Source organism: Enhydra lutris, unplaced genomic scaffold (assembly GCF_002288905.1).
Source record: "Enhydra lutris kenyoni isolate GAN:26980312 unplaced genomic scaffold, ASM228890v2 scaffoldscaffold90, whole genome shotgun sequence".
NCBI classification, from domain to species: Eukaryota; Metazoa; Chordata; class Mammalia; order Carnivora; family Mustelidae; genus Enhydra; species Enhydra lutris.
The window spans coordinates 5432215-5445201 of NW_019154174.1; the positions used below are offsets into that span (position 1 = coordinate 5432215).

Consider the following 12987-nt stretch of genomic DNA (forward strand, 5'->3'; position numbering starts at 1 on the left):
GGGGTGGTCTTTCCTCCTTCCTGTTTTCTCACTCAGCAGATCAGTTCCTAGACTTTAGCAATGACCTTCCTGCTGATTATTTCTCAAGTTTGTACACTTCTTATCTCTAAACTCAAGATCCATTATTTCATGCTGTTCTAGCTAATGCAACTAGACTCTTTTAAAGGGACATGGTCTTCTGTAGACTGAAATGTCTTGCTGTGGTGGTGCAGATAGTGTCGCGTGTGTGAGAAAACGGGTCTGCATCCCAAGCAGAGAAAAACAGATAGGTTGGACAGTATAAAAATTTAAAAATGTGTTTCAGAGGACAAAATTCAATTATAAAAAGACGAATAACTCAATAAAAATGGGCAAAGGACAGTTCTACAAAGAAAACGTGAAAACATGTTCACCATCATTAGCCGAGAGTTAACATCTCATAGCCCTAACTAGGGCAGCTGGCGTCAGAAAGAAAGTCACAGGCATTGGTGCAGACACAGAGCTGCCGGACCCTCGTGTGTTGCTGATGGGAACGTAAGATGGTGCAGCTGCTTCAGAAACAATCTGCCAGCTCCTTGTAGGGTTAAAGAGTGACCACAGGACCCAGCAATTCCACTCCTAGGTACGGACCCAGAAAACGAAAACATGTCCATGGAAAACTTGTCCACAGTGTCCATAATAGCATCCTCCTTCTTCTTCTTTTTAAAATATTTTATTTTAAAGTAATCTTTAGATCCAATGTGGGGCTCGAACCTACAACCCTGAGATCAGGAGTCAGCCAGACACTCCCTTATAACAGCATTATTCTCAGTAGCCAAAAAGTGAACACAACCCAAAGAGCCATTGGTTGACGGATTAATAAACAAAATGTGGCATATGCAAACAAAATATTATTCCAGAGTGGGCCAATCTATAGAAACAGAAAGTGAATTAGTGTTTGCCTAAGACTAAGGGATACGGGTGGGGAGGGGCATCTGTCTAAAATTAACAAAACTTTAGACTTGGGTTCTGGATATTTCATCTACTATGTAGTCTGTTGTGTGTGGCTTTTACTTAGCATAAGGTCAAGGTTTATCTGTTTCGTAGCACAGATCAGTACTTCATTCCTTTTATTGCTGAGTAATACATTCCTTTGTGTGAATAAAACCAGTCCTTATCCATCAGTGTTTCTCCACACCCTCCTGGATAATTGTTATTATGTCTCTTTTTGGTTTTAGCCATTCTGGTGAGAGTGAAATGATACCTCCTGGTGGTTCTGATTTGTATTTCCTTGATGGCTAATGATATTAAGTATCTCTTCATGGGCTTCTTGTCCATTTGTATATATCTTCTTTGGAGAACTGTTTGTTCACATAATTTTTGTATATGGCCTGAGTTTGGGGCCCAAATTCATTCTTTTGCATATGGATATCTAGTTGTCCCGGAACCATTTGTCAAAAAGATGATTCTTTTCCCACTAAGTTTACATTAGCGCCCTGGTTAGAAATTAATTGGCTATGAGTGTGAGGGTTTATTTCTGGTCTCTCGATTTTGTTTCATGGATCTTTAGGTCTATCCTTCTGCCTTTACCTTACTGTTTTGATTACTATAGCTTTGTGTAGTCCGTTTTGTAGTTGGGAAAACTTTCTTTTCCAGATTGTTTTGTCTCTTCTGGATTCCTTGAATTATCATATGAATTTTAGGATGAGCTTGTTAATTTCTGCAAAGAAGCCAGCTGGGATTGCATTGAAAATGATGAGGGATGGGGGTACCTGGGTGTCTCAGTCCGTTGGGCATCTGCCTTCTGCTCTGTTGTGGTGTCTGGTTGGGGTGTCCGGGTCGTGGGAATACCAGAGGAAACTTGCAAAAGTAGTTTCAGAAATTCAAAGAAATTTGAAGAAACTTTTGTAATCTGACACTTCCTGCATGCCTCCTTCCCTTTGACTGCTGAGTCTATAACCACCAGCCTCATACAGCCCAAGTGCCGTTCTTGCTGCCCAGGGGTCCTGTCCCAGTGCTACTTAAATAAACTTACTAAGTTGCACTGTCAGCGGTTCTTTCTTGACTGTTACACCCCTGCGTAAGTTTTGGTGGCCTATACAGGGACAACACCAAAAGGAATTTGGGAGATTCAGTACTGCTGGGAAGTCTTCTTCATCCCCAGTCTTTGTTACCTGTTCTTTTTCAGAGATGTCCTGAATAATATGACCCTTTGGAATGTGCCTTGTCCGAGTGCTCAGGAGAGAACCTCCTTCCTGTGGCTACAATCCAGGGAGGGACAAACGCCTGCCACCCGGCTGGACACTAGTACCTTGGCTGTAACAGCGCTGGGCTCAGGCTCTCCCTGCTTTACCCATTCTTTCAATACTCGTATTCTTCTCGGGCACAGGATGGCCATACATGTCATCAGGACGGCTGCCGATCTTGACTCTCATATAAGGTTCCCTCCTAAATAACCCTGTGTGACCCTTCCATGAACATAAAACCCAACATACATCTGACCCCGTGCTTCCTGGAAGGGACCAGTGGGAGCTGTTACCCAGTTGGGGCCTTTGCCCAACAGGGTGCCACTCAGTCTGAGCGCAGGACCCGGAATGCCAAACAGCCCACGGGTAAGGACAAATGAGAGACCTGAAGAAACAAAAGTATGGAACCTGTCTAATCCGGGCGATTTTCGCAGGAGCTTTATCCATGATCCCGTCCCATGGGAGTGGGCGCCACCCCAGAGGGCCTGTTCTGTATGGGCCCCGCCTTCTTTCCTGTCAACAGGTTGCTGCCAAGATCGTGCCCACGCCTCCCTCTTTTTCCCATGTCACTTGCTGCCTCTTTGTTTGCTTCTTATTTTGGGCACTGGATCTGAACTGTGTCTTGAGAGGCCTGGATGAACGTTGTCCAATGCCTTGTGTGTGGGGACTTCTCCCTCATTCCTTCCGGGTTGACGGCTCTCAGTGGCCAGCTTTCTGTGGTTAGTCTGACTCCAGACATGGACTTTCAGGAGCCTTCCCAAGTCTCTGATGACACTTGTCTTGTTTCGAGGAGGTTCCCTGTATTCTCTGACTGCACACGGACTGCCTGTTTTCACTTTCTGTGGGTGGAAAGAAAATGTGCATCTGTTCTTCTGTCCAAGCTGATGAGCCTTAGGACCCAGAGTCCTCTTCTGTTTGGGCTTTTATCCACCTCAGGCCTTTGGGCCTTTTGGCAGCACCTCTGTTCTTCTGCCTCCCCTTCCCCCTCCTGTTTCTGCACCACCGTAGGAGGGGCTTAATAACCAGCCCCACTTAGACCTCTGTGCCTCTGGAGCCATTGGCTCTTGCCTCTTGGGTCCTCGCTGTGGAGGAGCAAAGACCACCCGAAGCTGTTGCACCATTCCAATCATAGTGTCTCCCCGATCAGCATGAAGGGGCCCAGGGTTCCCTTGGACTGAAGCCTCCCCCTTCAGCTCTCCCCACGCGTGCCCCAGGCAGAACTGACAGTGGGGAACACATCGACTGACTTTCAGTGCGCACAGGGGCAATGTATTCTGTATTAACGCTGATTTAGGTTTGTTGGTGTAATTAAAATGGTGGTGTCCTTGGAGTTATCAGCGTGAAATTTAACTTTCACTTTACCAAGATTTACTAAAGGTCAGATAAGCTCGTGTTATCTTTGCTGCAGTTTGTCCACAAAAGATGGGATAAAATGTTGGTAAATTTCACCTATCTCCTAAAGCTTTCATGGGTAATTGTTAAGAAGGAGGAGGGTGAGTAAATACAAGGTTTTCTAGGTAGGGGCATCTGGGTGACTCAGTCAGTTAAGTGTCTGACTGTTGATCTCAGTCCAGATCTTGATCTCACCGTCCTGAGTTCTAGCCTCACATTGGGCTCCATGCTGGATGTAGAGCCTACTCTAAAAAAAAAAAAAGAAAAAAAAAAAAGGTTTAAAGTTAAACTTTTAAATGGCTTTCAAAATCTTTGGAAACCTGAACCTTTAAAGTTTGCTGAGTTAAGCAATCAATTGGATTGAATTCATTGGTAATCAAAGTCTTCTCTCTAACAAAACAATATACTAAAGCATTGTTTACTGAACACAGGTTTGTGCTTCTGCCTTCTTGCGAGAAACTGACAAGAGTTGTTTTCCTTATCATTTCCATCAGCCTTAATTACATTTAACAGAATTTTAACTTAGAAACCTTAGTCTCCGGTGAAAATTAAGTAGTAAACAATTGTGAACTGTCTGCTAAACCAAAAAAATTTTTTTAAAGATTTTATTTATTTATTTATTTGTCAGAGAGAGAGCAGGGGGAGCGGCAGGCAGAGGGAGAAGCAGGCTCCCCACTGAGCAAGGAGCCTGATGTGGGACTCGATCCCAGGATCCTAGGATCATGACTTGTGCCGAAGGCAAACGCTTAACTGACTGAGCCACGTACCCGTCCCTACCCCAGAATTCTTTAGATTGGCAATTTATGAGTACAGTTCATAATTTCTAGAGACATGTTTTCCCCTAGCACAGTTTTTCAGTAAAGCAATAAAGCATGTTTACCAACAGACTCAGTTCTGTATTTAGGAAAGTAGGAAATGTGTAAGGAAGGTATAAGAAATGAGAATATATTTTGTTGAGGGGAAAAAAAAGTAATTTTGCCCCCAAATGGGATTGGTTATTTAGAGAGGAAAGGCTTATGATTAAATCTGAATGAAAAGAAAGTTGTGGAAGATATGTGAAGGCAAATCTTTGAAAAGGGTTTTGTGTGGTGTCAGAACTAAGATTGAAGTAATTTTTTTTTTTTTAAGATTTTATTTATTTGAGGGAGAAGGAGAAACACTCCCCACGGGGCTCAATCCCAGGACCCTGAAATCATGGCCCGAGCCAAAGTCAGACACTTAACTGACTGAGCCATCCAGGCACTCCAAAATAAATGGTTTTTAAAAGCACACTAGTATTGCGGCACCTGGGTGGCTCAGTTGTTAAGCGTCTGACTTCCTCTCAGGTCATGATGCCAAGATCCTGGGATTGAGCCCCAAATCGGGCTCCCTGCTCAGCGGGAAGCTTGCTTCTGCCTCTCCCATTCCCCTTGCTTGTGTTCCTTCTCTCGCTGTGTCTCTGTCAAACAAATAAATAAAAGCTTTAAAAAAAATAAAAAGTGCAGTGGTGTAAGATTGATATTCTGCTTTTCTCTCCACGAAAAAGACCGTTTTCTTAGATTGTTGTTTTGCTCATGATAAGAAATTGTAAATAAAGGCTTATTCCTCTTTATGTGCCTGGAAAACCAAAGCTTCTGTGTTTTTATCTTTATCAGATCTTTGATGACTTAAGAAAGTTAAAAATTCTCACAAAAAAAAAAAAAAGAAAAATTCTCAATATTAAAAGAGCTAAGTTTTGCTAACAACTGTAGAACCATCTATGGACTCTTACTGCCAGCTGAGTTTAGTAAATCCTGAGTTTCATAGTGATCTGTGATCCTACTGAGGCATGTACATCAAAGCTTCCCAAGATTCAAATTCTAAGTCCTTTTGACTTATTAGGCTCGTTTATGTGGTATGTTAAGTTATTTGGGAAGCACTGTCAAAAAAATGATGATAAATCTTGGGTTCTTTTGTTTGGGTAAATGCTGTTATAACTGTTGTAGAAATTATGTGAAATTCCTGGTTTTACTGTGTTCTGGTATGAGGTCGTCACTTGACCCTCTGAGCTTTAACACACAGCAGCCACTAACAGCGTCTCTTCTGTTCAACACCCGCCCCTCCGCCAGGCACCCCAGACACAATGGCCCTGGTGTCTGCTGATTCCCGCATCGCAGAACTTCTCACGGAGCTCCATCAACTGATCAAACAAACCCAGGTAAGGAGCTGCGGGCCGGGGAGGGCGTTTACAAACTTTGGACATGCAGGGACCCAGGTGACCGATGGACTGGGAGGGGAGGAGAACGTGGGGTGTGACCGCTGCATTTTCCTTCGGCGGCAGGACATCTTGATCCTCTCTGTTCCATAACAGCTGTAATGAGATAGGAGTTACATACCGTACAGCTCACCCATGATTCCAGTGGTTTCTAGTATATTCACAGAGTTGGGCCACCATCCCCATGATCGGTTTCCGAACATTTTCGCCATCTGACAAAAATGCCCTGTACCCACCACGGCCCTCCCCTTCTCCGTCCACCGCCTTGTCCCAGCCGAACAAAGACCCCCTTAGCAGGCGGGATATGCCAGGAGTGGAGAGGTCCCATTCCAGGAGCTAGTCAGGGGCCTTGTTTGGAACGAGGTCTGAAAAGACAGGCCTGCTGAGTTTATCTTTCACTGCACAGCTGCCTGGCCCCGGCCTTGGCCTTGGCAGCAGAGTGAGCCCAAGTCTGCCGATGGTGGAGGAGCTAGGGTGGGCCAGGGAGAGACTGCGAGAAACAAACAGTCTGTCCCGTCGGGCCTGCATACACGTTTTCAGAATTTATACTAATCTAATTACCCATTTCCCTGCTTCATCCAGCACTGTTCGTGCTCTGTAATACATTTGTGTGAAACTATTCAGCATAGAAATTAGCTGATGGCGCGCTGAATCCGGTTCTTCCCGGGCTAGTCAGAGGAGGCTGCAGCTGCGGCTCCCAGCACGTTTGCTTGTCAATACCAGTATCAGGTGGCTTCTCGGCAGGAGGCCGCTGGAGCTTACCCGTGTTGCCGGCGTGTTACCGCACTCAGCTACGGTCATGGCAGAGCTCAGTTTCATTACAGAGCAAGTTGGGAAGAGTTACAGAGCTATTTGTTATGCTCTCCCAACAGAATTGGCCTTGCCCTTTTACCAGATAGTTATGAACAATATTTTTTCTTCACAGTATTTGCTTTATTCCAGTTGGCCATGATTCAGTTATTTCTGGGTTCTGAGTCAGCGGGGGATAAAGCCAGTCGCCGGTCCCAGCTCACAGGCTTGTACTGAGACAGCTTTTCATTGTGTGTTCTCCAGGGCCCTGTTCCTACCTAGCGGGGCCCCCAGTGGTGCTCCAAGTAACAATCCCGTCTCTGCCAGCTGTAGCTCAGGATGTCCTGTATTGATCTGTTTTGGGTCAGGGCAGCCACAGCGCATTGATCTAAATTACAAGTGGAGCCCAACACGGGGCTTAAACTCACGATCCTGAGATGAAGACAACCTGAGATCAAGAGTTGGATGCTTAACCGACTGAGCCACCCAGGCACCCCAGCCAGATTTATAGGTACCCAGTGACCCGTCTCGTGGGAGCCGTCCACTGCACAGTCCTGTGGCCCAGAATGGAGCAGTCCTGGAAATGCCTTCCCAAACGATGTCTTTTGTAGTGGGATGTAACCTGAAAAGTAAGGGCCGGAAGATACTGGCATACATATTTCCAGGGCCTGAGTCCCTGGGTGCCGGGTGACACAGCAGGACAAGGGGCTTGTCCGCCTGACCTGTTGCGCTTACCCCTGCAGGAGGAGCGTTCGCGGAGTGAGCACAACTTAGTGAACATCCAGAAGACCCATGAGCGGATGCAGACAGAGAATAAGAGTAAGTCACTGGACTCAGAAGAGAAGGGGAGGACAGAGCGGGGTGGGCTGAGACCAGGAATGTGACTGTCACTAGTTTCAGACGGGCCTTTTCCGTGAAGCTACATAATCCAAAACGAACTGCTCCTTAACCACAGGGACAATCTCCCTTCAGTTGAGTGACCAAAGGTGTCTCCAGGAACAGATGACAGACTACCTAGCACTCAGGAACCTTAAAGTCCCCCAGTCTAGGGGCTGGGAAGTCAGTGTTAAGGCTGCATCCAGGGGTGCCTCTTTGAGTGCACAAGCACCCCAGTTAGTTGGTGTTCTCTAGAGGGAGAACTTCCTCCTGGCATCCCCCGCGCACACCCCAGAAGCCCTCCTGCTCAGCCTTCTGGGCTGGTGCTCTCCCATTCTGAGCAGCTTTGAGAGCTGTTGTCTGTTTTCCTGTGTGCTGAGAAAGTGCTGTGTACTTTCTGCGTGTGTCACACTATGGCAGAAGTCCTCTGCCAGATGCAGTGATGGTATTTGTGCCGTATGAAACCGTGAACTCATTAAACACGGGGCAGCGGCCGCAGGGCACTTCCAAGCCACCACAGCTCACGTCCCGGTCCGTGGCCTCTGCACGCCTCTGGAAGTCTGACCCTCATGCATGGAAGCAGCCCCACAGGACCGCCAACTGGCCCCCTGCCCACCTCTTCCTCTGTTCGCTTGCAGTCTCTCCCTATTACCGGACGAAACTGCGTGGGCTGTACACGACCGCCAAGGCTGACGCGGAGGCTGAGTGCAAGTGAGTACCGTCCCTCCACTTTGTTGCCCACCATGTGCTGGGCTGCGGGGGCCTGCAGACCCCAGCGCCCGCCGCTGTTCCTGCCACGGAGAAGTAGATTCCTGCTCCCCAAGCTGTCCCTTGGGGCCCCCGCCTTCCCTAGAACTCCTTCTGGGCCTCCACTTCCCACTAGCCCTGCCGTTCCCTAGATGGCAGCACAGTGGGGGCTGGAGCCCGGCATGGCATTCTAGGTGTCCTGTGACCTGGAGCAGTGGTTCCCCCTGAGACCCAGTTGCTCCATCGTGACAACGGGGATCATAACCGTCTACAGAGAGGTCACGTAACGTGAGATAATGTATATAAAGTCCCTAAGACCAGTGATTTTCAAACCCTCTTGACCATAACCCATGGTAGGAAATACATTCTCTGTCGTGGCTCCATCATAATATTAGGACCTGGTCATCATCGCTATAATAACACTAATAAGGACTCCTCTGTGGCCTTGCTGAGTCAGGTACTGTGCCAGTTACGCTCTGTGTGTGTGTCATACAATGCTCGGAGCGGCCGCAAGGTGGGCGTTATCTCCGTTTTCCAGGTGAGGACACGGAGACACGGGGTTCCATGATGTGCTGAAAGTGACACAACTAGTAAGTCAGGGCCCAGTTGTAAACCCAGGGTCCATATTCTTACTACCATGCTAGAATGGTGTCACGATCACCTTTCTGCAGCACACACGTGTACATTATATGGACATATGTCACAGAATTGGAACGAGAAGTACATTTGTGCTATTACCATATATATAGGCTGGGGGGTTTTTGTTTTTTGTTTTTAAGTAATCTATACACCCAACACGGGGCTCGAACTCTTGACCTGAGATCAAGAGTCACATGTTCTTATGGCTGAGCCAGCCAGGCACCCCTGTTTTGTTTTTTTATTTCTTATTTTTTTAAGATTTTATTTATTTATTTGACAGAGAGAGAGCAGGAACACAAGTAGGAGGAGTGAGAGAGGGAGAAGCAGACTCCCCACCAAGCAGGAAGCCTGACGCGGGGCTCAATCCCAGGACCCTGGGATCATGACCTGAGCCGAAGGCAGATGCTTAACGACTGAGCCACCCAAGCACCCCTGTTCTTTTTTTTTAAATGCTGGTTATTACCCCAGAAATTAATCTCACAAGTCCCTAATGAGCTACGACCTGCTGTTTAAATACTGCCTTGTGCATGTGATGGTCGGCACCCTAAGTGTTGTTGGTGACTCCGGGATCTTCCTCTCCTCCCATCTGGCCCTTCACAGGCCCTGTCTTGTGCTCTGAGACCCTGCCTCGGACTCATGGTCTGAGATTTTCTTTGCCTGCTATCATCTTTGCTTTGCAAAGCTCTGCTCGTGCTTCCCCTGGGCCCGGTGCTGGGCAGTCCTCACACAGAGACCTAGGATAGTGAGGACCTGGCCAATAAGGGCACAGTCTGGAAAGGAGAGACACCCTAAGAAAACAGTGACCGGGACAGCGTAGTTGGTGGGCCACCAGTTGGTGGGCTCACTGTGCCTGGGGGCCTGGGACAGCCACAGGGAGGGTAGAGACTTGAAGTCAGTAGGCGGACACGGCAGAGGCAGTGGAGGAGTGCGTGCCAGACATGAGCACTGGAGGACTGAGAATCAGTCCTTTGTGGCTGGGGAAGGGCAAGGCAGGACGGGGAGGGCTTCCAGTAACTGGACTTTATCCTGGAGGCTGTAGGGAGCCAGCAGAGGTGTAAAGCAGGAGAGAAGCCCCTGGCTGCTGCGTGGGGGGCAGACCAGGTGAGATTCAAGGCCAGTTAGGAGACCAGGCAAGAGGTGGTGATGGAATTGAGCCAAGGCAGTGGCAATGGGGATGGAGAAGCAAGGGTGGGTTCGAGGGCAGGTTCTGGAATAAAGTTGGGGGACCAGTTGGGAGAGGGGAGGCTGAGGATTCCCGGCTTTGCAGCTTAGACAGAGGGACCTGATGGGCTCCATATGCTGGGCTGGGGCCAGCCTGGGCGGGAGGAGACATCACGCCTTCTGATTGCTGGTGTTGTTCCCCAGCTTCTGGGCCTACCCTTCCTGCCCCCTCTTCCCCTGATGTGCAGATTAGCCATCTGGCTGTCATCGGGCTCTTTCCCGCCCATCTGTGCTGGAGTATGGCTTATGTAAGCTTGAATGACACACTTTGGGAGTAAAAGGCAAAACGGCCCTTCCCAGCTTAAGTGCTGGCAGAGTGACTGCTTCTGAAATCAGTTTGGTGCGGGCTCTTCTCCGGCGTTGACCTACCCAGAGTTAAACGTTTATAAGCTCCTTTCAGAACTGCAGGGTCCAGCCTTTTGCAGTTCTGCTGCTATTTCACTTTTTGACTCTTGACAAGTTTATACGTTCATCACTCGCTCCGGAGTCCCTCTGGGCACTGGGCGCCCAGCGCCATCCTGGGCACGCCAGCCCTGCCCATGGGGGCTCCTGGTCAGGGTGGGGAACCCCCGTCTCTGTTCCTGCAGCATCCTCCTCCACCCGTACTAAGTAGATGAATTAAGACCCTCGCCAACTGAAGAGGCGCCAAGAGCCAGCCTCAGGAACTAGCCCGAGGCCTGGGACGCGTTGCTGTTCTCTTCCACGAGCACCAGGGCTGCCCCCCAGCTGGTTTTCATCTTCCTGCTTTGCTTTGAAAATGGAAAAGAATCCTTGTTCTTTAATTTAACAATTGGTCTCTTTTTTTTAAAAAGGCCTCGAAGAAAAAATAAATAAAAAATAAAAAGACCTCGAGTTGGCACACTGACAGGAGGGGTCAAAGGGAAACAAGGTCAAAGTTCCCGCTTCCATGAACAGGTTCCCGAGTTCCCGCTTCCATGAGCCCGTGGCCGTTCCCGAGTAGGAACGAATCCTTGTCTAACCTCAGTGTAGAAGGCGTTTCTCAGCGGAGGGGAGGGTGTGCTCATTGGTGCTCTGGCCTCAGACAGTGGGTAACTGCATCCCCCAGACTCCTGCTGGGGAAGATAGCTTCGTGACCGGGCCAGCTGGTGCGGGCAGAAGGGCAGTGTAGCTTTCCCAGGGCCCGAGCAACTCGGGCTAGAATGTCAGGTGCCCAGAGGAGAGAGCCAAGGCCACGGTACCAGGCCCCAGACGGCGGATGGCTAGCTGGGGGCGCTTGCGGCCGGGTAGTGTCCCAGCTTGCTGAGTGGGGGTGTCGCTCTAGTCTTGACCTGTCCCATTGGAGGGTGGGCTCTTCCAGTTCCCGTTTTCCCTTAGGAGATACTGAGATTATGTAATACCCCATGTCCGGTCGGACTCTTAGCTTTGGCATCTCTTTATGATTCTTGCCTAAAACAATTAGGATTTTTTTTAAGCTCCCCAGGGGAGGGGCACTGGGTGGTTTCGTCAACTCTTGATCTCAGGGTCGTGAGTTTAAGCCCCACATTGGGCTCCATGTTGGGTGTGGAGCCTACTTAAAAGATAAATAAATAGGGGCACCTGGGTGGCTCAGTCGTTAACCTGCTGCCTTCAGCTCAGGTCATGATCCCCAGGTCCTGGGATCAAGTCCCACATCAGGCTCCCTGCTCAGCAGGAAGCCTGCTTCTCCCTCTACCTCTCCCCCCTGCTTGTGTTCCCTCTCTCAGTGCCTCTCTCTGTCAAATAAATAAATAAAATCTTAAAATTAATTAAATAATTAATTAATTGGTTAAATGCCAGCTCCCCCGGAGGTTCTGATGTGCGGTGAAGTTTAAGAGCCACTCCGTCACTGTCTCACAGGGTGTGGCTTAGTACCTGAGCATAAAACTGTGTTCTGCAGGCAGGTGCAGCAGCGATGGTCAGACTCAAAGTTCCCTTTGGTCTCCTGGCTTTTACTATGCAGCTGTCCTGGTGCCTGACTGCCCCATGTCCCCGGGGCTCACGAGCCTGCGGCAGCTCTGACTAAGCGCCCCCTGCATCCCGTGCCCTCCACGCCGAGCTGTGCTGCAGGCATCCCGCTCCCGGCTGCCCGGCTCCCTCTGCCATGGCTGCCCCCACCCCCCGGCCCCTGCCCGGTGAGCTCCACAGGAGCCTGGGACACCCCCTGGCCCACCTGCGAGGCGGGGCCTCCCTCCTGCCCAGTGAAGGCCTTCAGAACCTCGGGGGAATTACTAAAGGTGGACCAGAGGAAGAGCCGTGGGAGAGGAGAATACATGACCCCAGATGGAGTCTGGGCTGCTTATTCCTACTGAAATATTCCCTGGGGGAGAGTCCTCAACATGTAGGATAAAGAAAAAACCTTCCTCCAGCGGGGACCATGTTCGCTTCCGCGGGATTGCCTGGCCCAGCCACCCCGGAAGCCCGGAAAGGAGCTGCAGAGGTTTTCGGGGCTGCCTTTCAGAGCCTTTCAGAGACCCGTCCCTTCCACCTCCAGCCCCTCTCCGAGCCCAGAGAGCGCCCCCCCAGTCATCTGGAGTCTGGAGCATGTTCTTTTCCTTGTCCCAGCTTGGGCGGAGCCCAGGCTTCAGCTTCTATCCTCCGACTGCGCAGGCTGCTGGGGGCGGCCAGCATGGCTCCTTCCCACTGTCAGGTGCGGTGCTCTGCTGTGCTCTCTGCTCTGGGGTCCTCCAGGGGTCTGGTGGGGTTGCCTCTTACTACCTTGTCAGTTCGTTTATGCTCTTAAAATGTAAACATGGGGGGGCACCTGGGTGGCTCAGTGGGTTAAAGCCTCTGCCTTCGGCTTAGGGTCCTGGGATTGAGCCCCACATTGGGTTCTCTGCTTAGCAGGGAACCTGCTTCCTCCTCTCTCTCTCTGCCTGCCTCTCTGCCTACTTGTGATCTCTGTCAAAT

At 49.6% G+C, this 12987-nt stretch overlaps 1 protein-coding gene across 1 annotated transcript in view; it reads left to right on the forward strand.

Moving 5' to 3' along the window:
• LOC111162232 (SAGA complex associated factor 29) overlaps nt 1-12987 on the forward strand; it is a 29494-nt gene that overhangs the window by 13261 nt on the left and 3246 nt on the right. The window contains exons 2-4 of the mRNA XM_022526500.1: nt 5684-5772; nt 7362-7437; nt 8133-8205. Coding sequence (XP_022382208.1) covers nt 5698-5772; nt 7362-7437; nt 8133-8205 — 224 coding nt within the window. The 5' untranslated portion in view covers nt 5684-5697. The remainder of the gene's footprint in view (nt 1-5683; nt 5773-7361; nt 7438-8132; nt 8206-12987) is intronic.